Here is a 15,732-nt window from a genome sequence, read left to right as displayed (position 1 = left end):
GGGGGGGGGGATGAAGGCACCAGCTTACAGGGCCACACAAAGGGCAGCAGACATCCCCCCATCCCCCTCCCTGAGCCTCTGCCAGTCAGCACCGAGGGGCAGGGCCACACAAAGGGCAGCCAGCAAACAAGATAGAGGCCACACCTTCATCCCTCAACCAACCAGCACTGAGGGACAAGGCTGGCAGAGAACATCTGGGAAATACTGGTCAAATCTGCTCTTTGTGCCACAAACCAACCTGTGAAAGCTGTTTAGTCACGCCACACTAAGTAGATCCCTATCCATAAATGGAGCCTGAGTTAGCTCTCACCAGTTCTAACATCCATATATGGACCATCATTTAAAGGGCACAAAAAATGATATGAACAAAACACGAAGAATGCTAGCAGTAAAATAATAAACAATTTACACTAGCAGAGATAGTAAACTCTGTCTTCCTTTAGTGTATCATCATTGACCCACCATTCTTGCTACCAATCTTCAATTCTTTCCATTGGGTTCCCAGAGTTAGGTGGCATCCAATTCCTGCAATGCTTTTCCATGTATTTTTTAAAATCCCACACTTTTGCTTAGTTCACTCACAGAAAGCAGGTCACCTTCTGTCTTAATTAATGTAAACTCTGCATTGGCTTCTTGGCACCCACTCAGTTTTCCCTGCATGCGGAAAGCCATCTCTAAACCACAATTTGACGTCAATACTCCTTTTCCCTGGTCTTCAGATCCTGTCATATCTGCCTTCATGCTGAAACTTAAAGCTTTTTGCCAAAACTCCAAAATCCCAATATAACAAGACCTTGTTTTCATATAGTTACCCTTTCAATTCAGTAAATTTTAATTCAGTTCAGTAAAACCAAGATAACCAAGACAACTGTTTAATCACCACTCTGAAATAGATGTATGTGTTGTGATTAGCAAAGCATGAGCAATTTATGCATTCAAGAAAAACAATTTTGATCTTAACAATGCTAACCACACAAAACAAATTGCTCCCACCGTAGCCATACAGTTTTGAATTTCTAATGTCAGTTCATTAGAAGGCTAGTAATTCAACATAAATTTATTTCAGCTCCTATAGTTCATAAGGAGACTACTTAAGTCATCTCAAACTTTTGAATACCTACATTCAATTTGTTCTGTAACAATGCTGTGGCAGGGTTCCCCTTTCTGCTTCATACATACTTCTGGAATGAAAAAGCAAAATGCTACTTCTTCAGTAAGATTAAGAAAAATGGAAAGCATGTTCAAATGCCTTAACATTTGCCATCTCTACCCAAGAAGGATTTACTAGAATAAAACAGAATTACATTTCTTCCCAATATAACCTACAGTACTTATCAAATGAAACTGCATAGGCACGTAAAGTAGACAGCAAACTAGACTTCTTTGAGAAAACCTGATTTAACTTTCTGGCTTTCTAAAAACTTCCTTTGCCCTACTTCTGTAAACACAAACACCTGGCAGGCTTCACTAAATTCGACAGAAATACTCATAAACCAGAAATTAAGCATGCAAACTCTGTGAAACACTCATATCTTCATTTGTAAGAAGGATGCTATGTCATTCATACAAAGGCATAATGAAGTGGTAAGATACCAACTAAGTTTAAAATATATGGTCACTAGGATCTGTTAAGGTTAAGTCTACAATGGGAAGATGAAAGAAAATTAAGCTGAAAATGTTTGCTCAGTTCTTAAATAAGTAATTAAATCTTGCATGATGCTTGGAAAGAAACCTACATCAGAAAGTTGCAGATTAACACCCAATATGAAATGCTTTTCATTAACTATAATGTGCCTTAGCTATCTAAATATTGCATTTCATAGGGGTAGTTAATAGGCATTAATTTTTCTTATTAACGAACTTTCTACAATACTTAATCACTCCTATTTCAGAAAGCTCTCCTGCACACTCTCTAAAAAGTTAGCAGTAATATTCGGCTTATCTGAACTTTGGAACCAATTCAAAAAGCTTCCTCAAAGTCCCACAGAAAAGTTTACAAATATCCATCTCCTAATGCATTTTCATTAGGTTCTAATAAAAAACAGCTAATATATTGTTATAGTTTCAGACTGCAACACAGAACCTAGCAATACTGATCTATAACTGATTCACACTGGAAAAGACCGTAGAACTGAAATCCCAGAAAAAGTTTCAGTTAATTATTTTAAGAGGACCTTTTTTGGGGGGGTCCCTACTTAGCATACTCTGACGCAATAGATTTGTTTCATGTGGCATATAAAGACATAATTTAAGTTAAGCATGATACAATGCTGTCAAGTGTTCATTATGATATATAATTTCAAAAGTTTGACAATGGTGAAAGTGAAAACTAAATGAAGTAGATGGAGACATTATTAATATTAATGTTAAAATTAGTAATTCTCTGAAATCTTCTGTTGTTCAGTTACAAGTTTGGAAAACTTCCATCTTATGGTACATATTCTGGTTTTCAGCCATGCCCGTCATAAAACACTTCTCCAATTTCACTGCCATGTATCTAGTAAACTTTTAGGAAACCAATGACCGAAACACCATTCACCAAAGTTGACAAACACAAGAAAATTCGCTGCATGCCTTTTTCAAAAAACTAGCAGCTGAAATTGCCATTTGCTTTTTGAGAGGAGAGAGGATTAAATTTATTTCTCGTGAGGATTAAATTTATTTCTCGTGAGGATTATGGTGCTAAAGACAGAATGAAGTATTTCACGGAGTGTTAGAAGAGATGAGTGGCATTTATTAATACACTGTAGTAAAGGGGTAGGCAACCTTTTCTGGCTGTGGGCTAAAGTGACCTCACCCCATGGGGGGTGGGCAGACACTAGGACAACCACCGCACTTGTTCCCCAAGCAGCAAGGGGAAAGGCTGGTCCTCATCACCGAAGCCCCACATCCAAGAACTGGATCAAATGGTTCCATGGGTCATATTCAGCTCAAAGACTGTAAGTGGCCAACTCTTTTTGTAGCACATTAGTATCTCCTAGAAGTCCCAGCTGAGATTCAGGTATCATTATACTATGCTATGCTATACCATTATACTGCATAAACATGAAGTATGAGACAATCACAAAGAACTTTCACATAAACAAGGCAAAGCATGGGAGAGGAAAGGGATGCACAGATATGAAGCTGCTTGCCTAAGATCATAACATGAACATTAAAGTACTATGGGCTGACTTTCTGCAGGCCTGCTAAATTTGCTTGCAACTGAAATTCTAGTTTACTCATTGAAACATTTACCAAAACAAATATAAAATATTTATGAAATAAAGTTTCACACTATAACACAAATCTCTACAGAAACCTGATCCTAAAGGTTGATGACAGAAGCTGGGAAAAAACACAGAACTACCACAAAATCTGTTTCCAAATGGCAAAGTATGATTTAATACAGTGTTTCTCTACCAGGGTATTGTGGTACTCTGGCCTTAAAATCTTTGCAAGGATGTTGCAGGGTGTTGTACAGAGTTAACATTTTTAGGTGGGCAAACACGATTCGTAAGATGAACCCAGAGATTTCAAATAGGAACTCAGAGCGTTAAAAACATTCTGACTCTATTGCATAGAACTCAGACCACAAGAATTGCTCTAGTATTTTTCTGTAGTCAAAAAAGTTAAGAGCTCGCATTTTCCAAGGGGTGACACTGAGTCTAAAAAGGTCAAGAACCACTGATTTAGTAGCTGTCTACTCAAGATATTGACTCTCAGTGGAAAACAGCTGTCAACAATGGGTACATCTGACCAGCACGTTTATTAGCACCATAACAGGAAACATAACTGAATGGCACTGAAACTGGTTTTGTGCCATCTACACAAGTAGTTAAATTCTTTTAAACATTAGTTCAGGACTGCCTAGTTGCTGACAGCTGTCGTCAACCATGACTCAGTTTCTATAGCTAACTGAGTGCAACTCTGGCTCCATCAGGGAACAGACATGAACCCTTGAAAAATCTGACAAGTTACTAACCTGGCAAGTTAGTTTACTGGCTTTGAAACGCATGTAGAGAGATCGGTGCTGAGGGACAGTGGAAGCCTCTAAAATGTCAGAATATATTTTTGAAGAGTAAAACTAACAAGCACAGACACTTCATAGATAAAAGAAAAAAAAAAAAAGAATCAAATACTCAAACTCAGAACCAACAGCTTTAAAAAGTGATTCATGAGCTGGAATAAATTCAGATTAACTATTTCTCAAAGTCATTAATTTGCACAGAAGAGTACAATTAAAAATGAAACTGAACTGAATTAATCATATGAAAAATTATAACTAGGATTATTTAAAAATTAATAACAACTTTTACATTTTAAAACAAAACCATGTAGATTACCTTTAACATTTTTTACTAAACTGCTCGATGTGTACATTTACTCAAGTCCTTTTAACATTGTATACATTAAAATAAAATAGCTCTTGCTGAAGCAGATTTTATGAGTTTAAAAGAGCATTCATCTCAGAGATAACATTTCAAATCTGCCCTACTTCAGTAGCAACCAAAAGTCTTACTCTTACTATGACTATTCATTCCATCCAGAAAGAGCACACACCAACTGCAGATGCTTCTTCACCCTGACAAAGGGTTTTTATACCCAAAAGCTTGCAAAGAAGAGTACTGCCAACTATTTGAGTTGGTCTAATAAAAGATATCGGATTTACCCAAAGAACCTTGTCTGCCTATGTCCTTAAACCAACATGGCTACAAACTATACCCCCCCTTTACTCTTACTACCACATTTACTTTCATGTACAACAACTGCTTTTCCCCAGTCTGCCGGGTGGGGGGGGAGCCCCTCATTTTAGAGTCACATACAAAGCATATGGTGAGAAGTGGGGAGGGAGGTGGCTGCTGCAGCTCTGATTCTGGTCCTTAGCCCGGGTCAAGATCAAAGCTAAAGCCAAAGCCAGTCCACACAGCAGCCTGCCCCCCCACCCCCCAAGCCTGCTTTGCTTGACCTCACCTCTGCAGCTTCTGCCCCCTCTCCCCAACAGAGCACCTAGTAACTCTGCCCAGCCAATTGGCAGCACCAACTCTGCTGCGTGGCCTGGAAGGGGCTGGACTTCCATGTGCTGTGCTCCATGACCTGGGAGTACAGCCCAAGCAGCATCTGACAGTAAAGGAGGAGGGCAGAAGAGGCAGAGAATGTGGGGAGTGGGTAAGAGGAAGAGAAAGACTGTGGGCAGCTGAGGCTGGGGGCAGGAAGGCTGCAGGGGGAAGTGGCAGTGCAGGCAGCGTGCAAGAGTGTTGCCACCCCCGCCCCATAGCAGTGTGGAGGGGATGAATCTAAGACAACCCTCTGATAATTAGATTCTATACTTGGAAAATTGTAACAGATGTATAAATTTCCCATATAACCTAATTATTAGGGGGTCATCTTAAATTGAAGGTTGCCTTAGATCTGGGTAAATAAAATACATAGTACAGGGTCAATGCTCCATGTAAACAATGCTCAGGTGTACAGTACTAACAAGCAATAATTCACACTTGAAAATTTCACTGGAGAGGCCAAAAGCTTTATGATCATGAAGTACCCCCACTTCCAGGTAACAAGGAGAAGTTTGTACATCTGTAATCCACATTGTGCAAGCCCTATAAGTAGGGGTGCACTGATAAAGATTTTCTTGGCCAATACTGACAGCTGATTATTAATCAACCATATCGGCCAATGCCGATCTGACAACCAATATATTTAGTAATAATGCAAGGCATTTTAAACTACTAACATAAATAACCCCCCCCCCCTTTTTTTTGGCACGCTCCAGCACCCTGAGTCTTGTGTACTAGCATCCCCATGCTTAAAAGTGGCGGCAAGAGCACCTAAACTAAAGCTCGTTGAACAAGCTTTAGTTCAAGTGCCCCCACCCGCATTTTTAAGCATAGGGACACTGATACGCAAGATGCTGTGGCACTTTAATTAGAGCGACTGCCAGAGCCATTAATTAAGACGCCGCCCCTCCCACCTCCAGAGCACATGTACAAGTGCCCGTGACAGTTGCAGCAGGCAGGGCTAGCCTAGCAGTGCCTGCAACTGGCTGTGCAGAGGCCTTCAGCCCCTGTTCTTCTGTATGATGCCCTTGAAGCTCAGGCCAGGGGGGCCAGCTGCCTAAGCCAGTCCAGCAAAGCTGAGGGGGAAGGTGTGAGCCTTCTCAGCTGACCAGGGCTGAGGGGTCTCTGGGCCAACCTCCCTGCTCTCCTTCTTCTGCCCAGGCTACAGCCGTGGCCTGGAGAAGCTGGACCACTCCTCCACCAGAGCTGAGCCCCAGGTTCCAGCAGGGGGAAAGGGTCCCTTCCCCTCCTAGTGCTGCCACTGCCAGGGGCAGGGAAAGCTCTCATGCCCTATGGGGAAGTTCTGAATGAACCCAGCCTCAAGAAGAGCAGAACCCAGCTGGGCTAAGTGGTCGAAGGAGGACTAATTCACACAGTGTGGGGGAGCAGCTGCCTTGGCTTCTGCCAGGCTCTGCCCCTAGGGTGTGAAGCTGCAGGCACTGAAGGCTGAGGTACACCAAGCCAGGCAGCTCCACCCACCCCTCCCCAGTCACGGTTCTGTGGCACACACAGCCTTTTACAGGACCCACCCCGGCCCCGGCCCACAGTCAGCACCAGCACCTGGGACGCTGCACCCACTGCTCCAGCCTAGCCCAGTCCAGCAGTGAGGGGACAGGGGTGGGGATGGAAAATGGCTCAGACCCCTATATCCAGATTGGGCCCAACAAACATTATCAGCTACAATGGGCAAAAAAAGTCGATAGCATCATTTCCCTTTTATTGGCCAATCCAAGAGGCAACTGATATACTGGAGCATCTCTACCTATAAGTAAAGCAACTCAACCTCTGGCATTACCTGGTATCTTTTGTGAGAACTAAAACGTCTTAAGAAGTCAGAGAAGTAAGTTTTACATGTTACCTTTTTTTTTGAAAACACACATGGATCTACAGAAGTATAATGGTTTTCTTATCACAACGTTGAGCTCAGAGTATACAGAAAGCAGATAAATCCATGCAAATAATATATGAACTGGTTATCATTTAACTGAAAACATCAGGTCGACACAGGCCAGTTTTGGCAGGCATGTTTCACTGTTCTACAGACTTCCTCCCAAACAGATTTCAATTAATATTGTAAGTATTATGCTTTTAATAAAAGGCATGAAAAAACCTAGTACCACCTGCAACTGTGAAGCTTTCTCTAGATGACTTTACTAGTTTCTACTGACTTTCAGATTTTATCAAAACATTAATTTTTCAGGTCAGATGGCTATGATTATAACCTTGTAAATTAGGATGAAATACAAATCAAACATGTTTTCCTGAGGCTACGAATAGTACTAATGTGTCTGCTGTTGTTCATGAGCCAAGAAAAGACATTAACAATTCTACAGGCTACAATAATGGATGGAAGCCCCCAAACATTCCGTATCTTGTTGCATACAGCACACCTTTTTCCAAAAAAGAGAAGAAAACAAAAAAAAATGCTACCAGAAATTATGAGAGAGATGCAGTTGAGTGGTTTACTGTTGCCTTTGCCAAGAAAGCAGCAGAAAATCTGCACATGATCAGCTCCCTAACTGCTGTTACTTAAGTTACTTACTACAATATGTTTTCTTCATTCTACCTTGCAAAAAAGAAAAGGTGTGAATCTTATTCCAGGCAAAAAAAAAAAAATGTGGTAAAGCCAAGCAACAAGTCTTGCTCAGAAACTGAAGACAAAAGTGAGAGGCTTTGCCCCAGTGCCCCTGGAATTCTACTGATGACACCTGTCATCCTCATCCTCACCTTCCCTACTGACTTTAGGGCAACTGGAGTTTTGTTATTCAAATAATTTATGTAAGCATTTTTCTCTGAAGTATCATTGTTATAAGCATCATTCTCTGAAGTAACATGTTAATACTATTTTATTCAAAAGCGATGGAGGCTTGGATGTCTAGAACTTCCCATAGGAAAGCAACTATTACAATATGATCGTAACATGTAAAGCAAACTTGCCAAGGGATTCTTTGAAGAAACTGTTTCTTTAAACCCTGTCGCCTTGACTATTACTCAATATGTTCAGTTTTCAAATTATGCTTAAAGATATCAAGATTTACTCTGCATATTCTTTGTACTGGAAGAATTTACATGTAAATGATTTGCTTCACAGAATAATTTATTCTTCAAAGTTGGATTTGAACCAACATTTTACCTCCCTCCCTCAAAATAATCAATATTCATTACCAAATACTGTAACTCAACCTAAAGTAAAAAGCACATGATATAACAATTTATACTAATACTCCAAGTCTATTGCTGAATAAAACCTTTATAAACATGTAGGCAGTCTGTTTGCTGGTGTCCTCTTCTCTTATCAATTACTCAATTTCAAGCCTCTCTCCCCTAATCTAAGTAGATATTAAAAGCACAAGAAGTATTTCTTCATAAGTATGTATATTAAACAATGAGTGTCAAATTGTTTCTTATTTAGGAATAAAACCAAATGAAAGGATATTGATGAAATGTGTGAATCTGAGTCCAATTGCTAATAACTGTTTTGTATAAACATATTCAAGCATAGTAGCACAAGCTAACAAAAACTATGACCAACTAGGAATAGCAAAATTTGAACTCTTACCGGTATTCCTTTAATTTGAATGATTAAGAGAATGAGTTTGTTAAAACTTTAAGTATGTTCCATTTCTTAGACAATTTAAAATTCACCAAGCAAAAATATATTCAGATAACCTTTAATACATAACTATTTTATAAATATGCACCCATACAGAATGTTACCAAATGAACAAAATAAGAGAACAGAGCTCCAAAAATATGATTTTATGTACACTCCTTTTTCTAAATTCTGGAATGGTCTGGCAGCCATTTCAGATGATAAAAATACATACGTTATAAAACTATACATTGTGAATCAGACAAACCTTTTGGATAATCATTGTTACTGAACCAAGAAATGGTCTTAATTGCATTTCCTTTGTTTTAATACACAGTTGATACCAAGATATTTAAATAATAAGGACATATGCCTTACCAATTATTGTTCCTGCTGTATATTTTTAAAATGTTAATTATTTGACTATACACTGCTAGAAGTAAGGCTACATAGCAAACTAATTTGCTAATTTAAATTATTAAGGCTCATAGTACCTCAAAATCAAAATAGAATACCAACTAGAAAAGTACTTCATACAAAAATCACTGATTCCATCAAAATGAGCCACTGAGATACAGCATCTTCTAAACCCTAGTTATTTCACTTTTCAAAGACAACGTTGTGTAAACTGTCCATACAGCTGATTCTTTTTACTGTGTGCAACGACAGACAAAGTAATATTTGGAAAATGAGGACCAAAATGGCACAACTGAACTACTAAAAGTAAAGTGGGACTCCTGTCTTAAGGATGACTTCCAATCTTTATTCTTGTGAGGTTTCATACCAGTGTTACTTAGCAAGAAATAACATGGTGCTACTATGCCCTACCTTCTGCCTGACTTCACAGTAACATAGCTGACTACTTCTCTCTACTCATGAATTAATACAGGGCTTTTCAAACTTTTTCAATAAGTGTACCCCCAGCAGCCAGATGGTTGACAACCCCCGAATTAACGTGCTTACCCTTGTTCATACACTTACCCTATAATTATGTGTCAATATATTTGGGACTAAGATTAAACAGAATTACTGTATAACTAGGAAAATCTATGGTTAACTGACCTCTCCATTTGTTTTCAAGATCTTAAATGGAATGCTCTCTCACAAAACTCTTCAGAAATAATGAGTTGCATACACAGGAGAGACAAGAGTAACATATAGGTATTTAACTACATCATGAACAGCTGAAACCAAAGTTCTATGACAAGAAAGAGTGATTGAAAATTAAGTTATGGGTCAAACAGACTCACAAAACACATCAGGACTCTTAACTACTTAGCCTTAAAAATGTTGTACTGAAAAATCTCAAGATCTACAGAAATTACCATTCAGTTATAGTCTATCTAAACTGCCAACCCAGTCTCTACTTATTATGGTGTTCTTCAGTTCCTATATTGCATGTGATGAACTACTAAACAGCTTCTAAGTATACCACTGAAGGATAACAATGTCTCTTCACACTACAGAGGACCTGGCGTAGTTTTTTGTTTTAAACATATAACACGCTTCAAAGTACAACATTTGATTCTGTACACATGCTTTCAATTCAACAGGAAGCATTATATTTTCTCACATACAATACATCTCCAGATAGAACATGGACCTTGTTTTCAGAAGGGGGAAAATTTATTTTTTTCCCCCAGAGCTAAAGTCTACCGTGTGACTCACATTAAGTCCTCCTGGAAACAGACTGTTCAGGAACTGTAGCATCACGAACTTCCTGGTGCAACAGGCTGTTTCCTGTAATGCCTCACTTCCTGGACACACACAGTTTCCAAGAGGACTTACTTACTGTTTGTCACACGTGGTTAGACCCCAACCATTTGCAAAAAAGTCAATAGGAAGACTGTTACTTCTCTACTCTAAGTAGTTCTTTATTTAAGTTCCTGTAAATGTTTCCACATCACAAACCTCATCAAAATATTACCAACAGGTCACTTGCTGCTTTGGGCACAAGCTACAGTGCTCAGCCAATGGCTACAGCTATGAAAGGGTTGATATAACATTCTGCTCTTCAAACACACCAGTAGCAGTCATTTTGGCAATGCATGGCATGCCCAATGTCTTCAGCAATGCTCCTTTTCAGAAAAGAAAACAGCTTCCCCACTGAAATCATTATCACAATTTTGGGGAGGTTATTCTGGGGGGGAAAGATGGGATGTATGTGAGAAAATACGGTAGTCAGTGTAACAGAAGAAGATATGCATCTTCTAAATTAATTTTTCATATTTCCCCAGGAAAAAAATGCAAAACAGATGGGCCTTTCACCATGCTTTTTAGTTCAACATATTCTGACACTTCTTGAACAGATGGAAGCAAATTTCAGAGTTAAGGACTTCCACAGGAAATACTCTACTGTAAGAATTTCAAATGAGTTGTCTTGCAAAACACTGTAAGGTGATCCAAATTATTGTGTTGCATATGCAGTGAAGCAGTCTGATATGGAGATGCAAGACCATTTTTTAAATCTTTAAAACATTAATTTATACTTCAAACAAAAGAAGCCAGAGTAATCCTCGGTAAATTGGTGCAGTGGTCCTTACTTTCAAAGACAGTAAGCAATCAAGATGGATAAAGATACTACTGCTCTGAAAGGTATCCATGGGCAAACCCTGGCTCCACACTCCTACCATGTAAAATGGAGTCTCTCCATTAATCTAAGTGACTTGGATCCACTGTATTCACATGATCTGACCCAACCAAACATGGGTAACACTGGTAAGATACTAATTTTAAAAAAGTCCCAAATGCTAGAGAAAGCATTTTACAAACTTTTTATAAAGGGATAGTAGGCACCACTGAGCTGCATATATCACATGCTTGGGCATGAGGATTATTTAAGAGTTCCCATAATAACCAAGAGTCTACTACTGATTATATGTTTCTAAACGATTCCTTTGGTGTAGACAATTTGCAGCCACTGGCATTATGCTTTTATCTAATAGTCTAAAAAGTGCTCTTTCTGTAAGTGATATCGCCTTCCCATTTAAGTACTTACAGACCACGAATGACTCTCCTCTTAACATTCTTCAGTCAGTTAAATAGATTGAGCTTCTTTAGTCTCTTATTGTAAAGGCAGGTAGCTCAGACCTCAAATAAGTTCCTACAGTTCTTTTCTGAACCCTTTTCCAAGGGTCAACATCCTTCAGGAACTGTGGTCACCAAAACTGGACAGCAGTAAATCTCACTAATGCTGTGAAATACAATATGTCTACTTCTATTCAATAGTCCCCTATTTATGCAGCCAAAGATTGTATGCACTCAGTGACCTAAAGTGGATGTTCATACTTAATTCACTGCACACATAAACCCTTTCTAATTAATTTTCCAAATACAAAATACAACCTGTGCCCCCCAACAGCTCGCAATCTAAGATGATAAATATCTGAAAGCAGTGTTGTTTGGAAAACATTGGAGAAAACCTCAAGGAACCTAACTGATATACAGCCAGCCATTAGTAGCAGCCAGTTACTTAAAGGTATCATGCCCTAAGCAGGTCTAGGGGAAGTAAGGTGAGAACTATGGTCTTGTAATCAATGGCATCCAGTATGAGAAATAACAAAAGAGAACATGAAGACATTTGCAGAAGCTGACCTATAGATACCTAAGGCTATACTGCTGGTTGACAACAAGGCAACAAGAGAACAAGAGTGAAAAAGAAAAGAGAAACAGACCAGTGAGGGACCTGCAGGGCAAGGACAAGAAACAAAGTTAATCTAGTAGAAAACGAATAAGAAACCAAAGGTTTGGGGCTGAGAACACAGTAACAGGCAAGAAAGAGGATCAGTTTTACAGCTAGGGTTGGAAAGAATGGAAGAAAGGTGATGAGGTTGTCAGGGAGACCAGTACTGGTCCAATGACTTCAACGTTTCCATTTCAACATTTCAGATCACTACATCTAGGAACTATGCAATGTGAGGCAGCTGAGATTCAGTTTTTTACTACTGTACACAGGGTTGGAAAAAGCATATTGGAGACCCAGTACATAGACACAGATACAAAAAACCCATAAGAACCAGGGTCACACAACAGGGAGGTCCACCAGCAAGACCGGTGAGAAACCTAGCTTCATGTGACATTCAGCTAGAAAGAGGGAGATTGCTAGGAATTGGGGATGTTATTGCTATTCTTATATTCAATTTGGGAACTCCCTATTTCACATCAGTCTCTAGCTAGGAGGCACCTTACAAAACTGAACAGTCAACCAGAATTCACTCAAATGAGAAGGGGCTTACTTCCACTAGCCTATCACTTCTGTATCCTCTATGCTTTTCTTTTTTAATCCTCTCTCTCTTAACTCCACTGCCTGCTTCTACAGTTGCTCAGAGGTTTCCAAAGTAGCAGCAGAATAAACAGGTGTGATTCTTGTCCATTTCATTATTGCCCCAAAATATCTGAAGGACAACATTAAAATTGACCAATCTTGTCAATCTCACTATATTATCATCAGAAAAAACATGAACAGCAAAGGAACTCAATTTTCTGTGAGCAAATTCAGGAAGATAGCTCTGCCTTAATTTACAGTCAGTTCACATCTGTCTATAGTCACAATACCTTAAACTTTTCTCCCCCCCCTTTTAAATGAAAGCTTAAATCATGCCCAATTTGACAAAATTCCCTCACTCATCAAAAAGTTAGCGAAATTTCCAAGTACTCGTCAAAAAGTAAGGGATTATAAACTCAAGATATTTAAGTCACCATGTTGCATTTCTTTCCATCACTTCCAAAAAGGTTTTAGTCATATCAGTAATGAAACTGGAACCCTGTAGCTCCTTTGAAATATGAGAACCTGAATGGCCCATGACACTTCTGGATGACACTGTAAAAAGGAAATCACAGCAGAGGTAAGAGTACACCTTATTTAAGTTTTAGGGAACTTCTTAGTGATTTTATAATATTGACAAAAATAACAACAACAACTAACAAAAATTGGAAACGATATTTAAATCACTGGCAATCCAAAAAGGCTTTTCCACACATATACATGGGAATCAGAAACCTAGGATATGAAAAATCATCAAAACATCTAGTTAAGAGGCACCAACTTCCTAGGCCCCTGAGGTGGATCCAGACAAGGCTCCTCATGGGCCAGATCCAAACTCACCTCTGCAGAGGAGGGGTGAGGGGGGAAAGCAAGCAGAGCTATATAGGCTAAGGGAACAACAAAGCAGTTAGTCACCTCCCTCTCCTGCCAAAAAATATCCTCAATCTCCATACCCCAGATTTCAGTAAAGGCCCCTGCCCTGGCATCCCCAGGTCTCCACAGCTCTACCAGCCATATCTGACACCCCTAACTTAGTCCATCACCCAGCAGCACAGCAGGATAAGTAGGCACAGAAGATTCTTGACAGCTGTCTACCCTGTTTTTCTAAACCTCCAATGAAGGAAATTTTGCAACCTCCCCAAGCAGCCTGTTTCTGTATTTTACCACCCATATAATTAATTTTTCCCTTACTACCCAACCTTAATCATCCTTGCTGCTTAAGCTCATTTTTCTTCTCCTACCTCCACTGAAGATGGAGAACAGTTAACCACAATCCCATTTACTTCCTGGGAAGACTTATGGCCAACCCCTGGAACATCACCTGTTCTAGAACAAGTTCAATTTTTCACCCTTTCCTAATAGGTAGTTTCTCTAAACCTACTGACATTTTTGTTGCTTTTCTTAGGACTTTCTCCAGCTTGAAAGGGTACATAGAAAAAGATTCACTATCAGCATGGTATTTTTAATCATCCTGCTTATGGCACAATGCTCTAAAGCCCAAACAGAATAACTTAAAATGGAACATGTTATGACCCAGCACACATTTATTTTCAGAATCACTTATATGCTGACTCAACATCACTGGCAATCCTATATCATGATATAAAAACTCAACAGGGCTTTGACTGTGTTCTTATTTGCAAAACACATTTCTTAAGAAGCTACTTTCTACTTTTTTCAGAGTAAACAAAATATCTGTATGAAAACTTTCTGTTTTGGAAGAGATTTCTCTTAAATGAGTATAAACATTTACCAATTCCATTTGGTAACTAACCAAAAAATATTATTCGGGGATGTGATAATAGGAAGAGGCTCATACTCATTTTATACTCACTTTCAGTTGCTAATACAGCCCGCTTATGAACACTTATTCTCCAGTTTATATCACCTTGCTGTTATATTTATGTAAAAGATGATAATTTTTCCCCTGCAAGTTCAGATGAACTTTGCTAAACTTACTATGCCTGATCCACCCACGCATTCTTTCATTCTTACTTCCAGTAGTTTCACAGAAATTTCTTGTATCCAGAAACAGCAGTCCCACTAGAAGAAGATAAAACCTCTGCAAACAGAAAGGGCTTTCTTAAAAAGGCAACTGCCTTTTCAACATTAGTATTTAAACCGATTGAGCACCCATCTTCCCGTTTCCGAGGGGATTCTACTTTTCGCAGTTTCACAGCAACTTGCTCTTACGCCAAAAAACATACCACTGAGCAAGATGTTCTTGAACACTGCGTCAAAATACATGTCCAGCTCAGATACCCACTACTGTTAAACACTGTGGCTTATGTAACTAGAACGAGAGCAAGGACTGAGTCAGGATGAGATGGGCAAGTTCAAATGCTGGAACTTCAGTTCCAGTGAGTTCGAACGCAGGCACTTGGCTGGCAGGTGGCAGTCTGCACGGGTGGAGGGGAGGGAGTAACGTTTCATTAAACAAGTCCTCAGAGAGTTTCCTTGGCTGCCTGGACAAGAGGACCATCGTAGGGAGCCCAGGCTCTGAGAAGTGCCAGAAACTGAAGGCCAAGAAGGTAGAGACAGGTGTGGGCTGGCAGTGGTAGGACCTGTTGGAAGTGACTGTCTGGCAGGCCACGGAGAGGCGCCTCCCGCGGCCTCCACAGGGTTTTTGCCCCCGTGCAACAGGCAGACGGAGGCGGGAGCGGGCAGAGGGCAGTACCGCCGCGCCCCGCCCGGGGCCATTTCCTCGTTTCACTCTGTATGGCACGGAGCTCCCTCGCCCGCCCACGTGCCCGGCCCCGGCCCAGCCACCCGCGGGCTCCAGCGACCCCCGGGAAGCGCCGCTCCGGGCAGCGCGGCCTCGGCCGCCCCCTCCTGAC

At 40.1% G+C, this 15,732-nt stretch overlaps 1 protein-coding gene across 4 annotated transcripts in view; it reads right to left on the bottom strand.

The window, feature by feature from the left end:
• USP15 (ubiquitin specific peptidase 15) overlaps positions 1 to 15,732 on the bottom strand; it is a 135,411-nt gene that overhangs the window by 119,344 nt on the left and 335 nt on the right. For 2 of the 4 annotated variants that reach the window (XM_019514637.1, XM_019514639.1), the window contains exon 2: positions 13,330 to 13,450. The exons of the other annotated variants lie outside the window; for them this stretch is intronic. In XM_019514637.1, coding sequence (XP_019370182.1) covers positions 13,330 to 13,433 — 104 coding nt within the window. In that variant the 5' untranslated portion in view covers positions 13,434 to 13,450. The remainder of the gene's footprint in view (positions 1 to 13,329; positions 13,451 to 15,732) is intronic. 4 annotated transcript variants of the gene reach the window in all.

Source organism: Gavialis gangeticus, unplaced genomic scaffold, assembly GCF_001723915.1.
Source record: "Gavialis gangeticus isolate Ggan-Ray unplaced genomic scaffold, GavGan_comp1, whole genome shotgun sequence".
Lineage (NCBI taxonomy): Eukaryota > Metazoa > Chordata > Crocodylia > Gavialidae > Gavialis > Gavialis gangeticus.
This window is presented reverse-complemented; position numbering and strand designations above follow the sequence as displayed.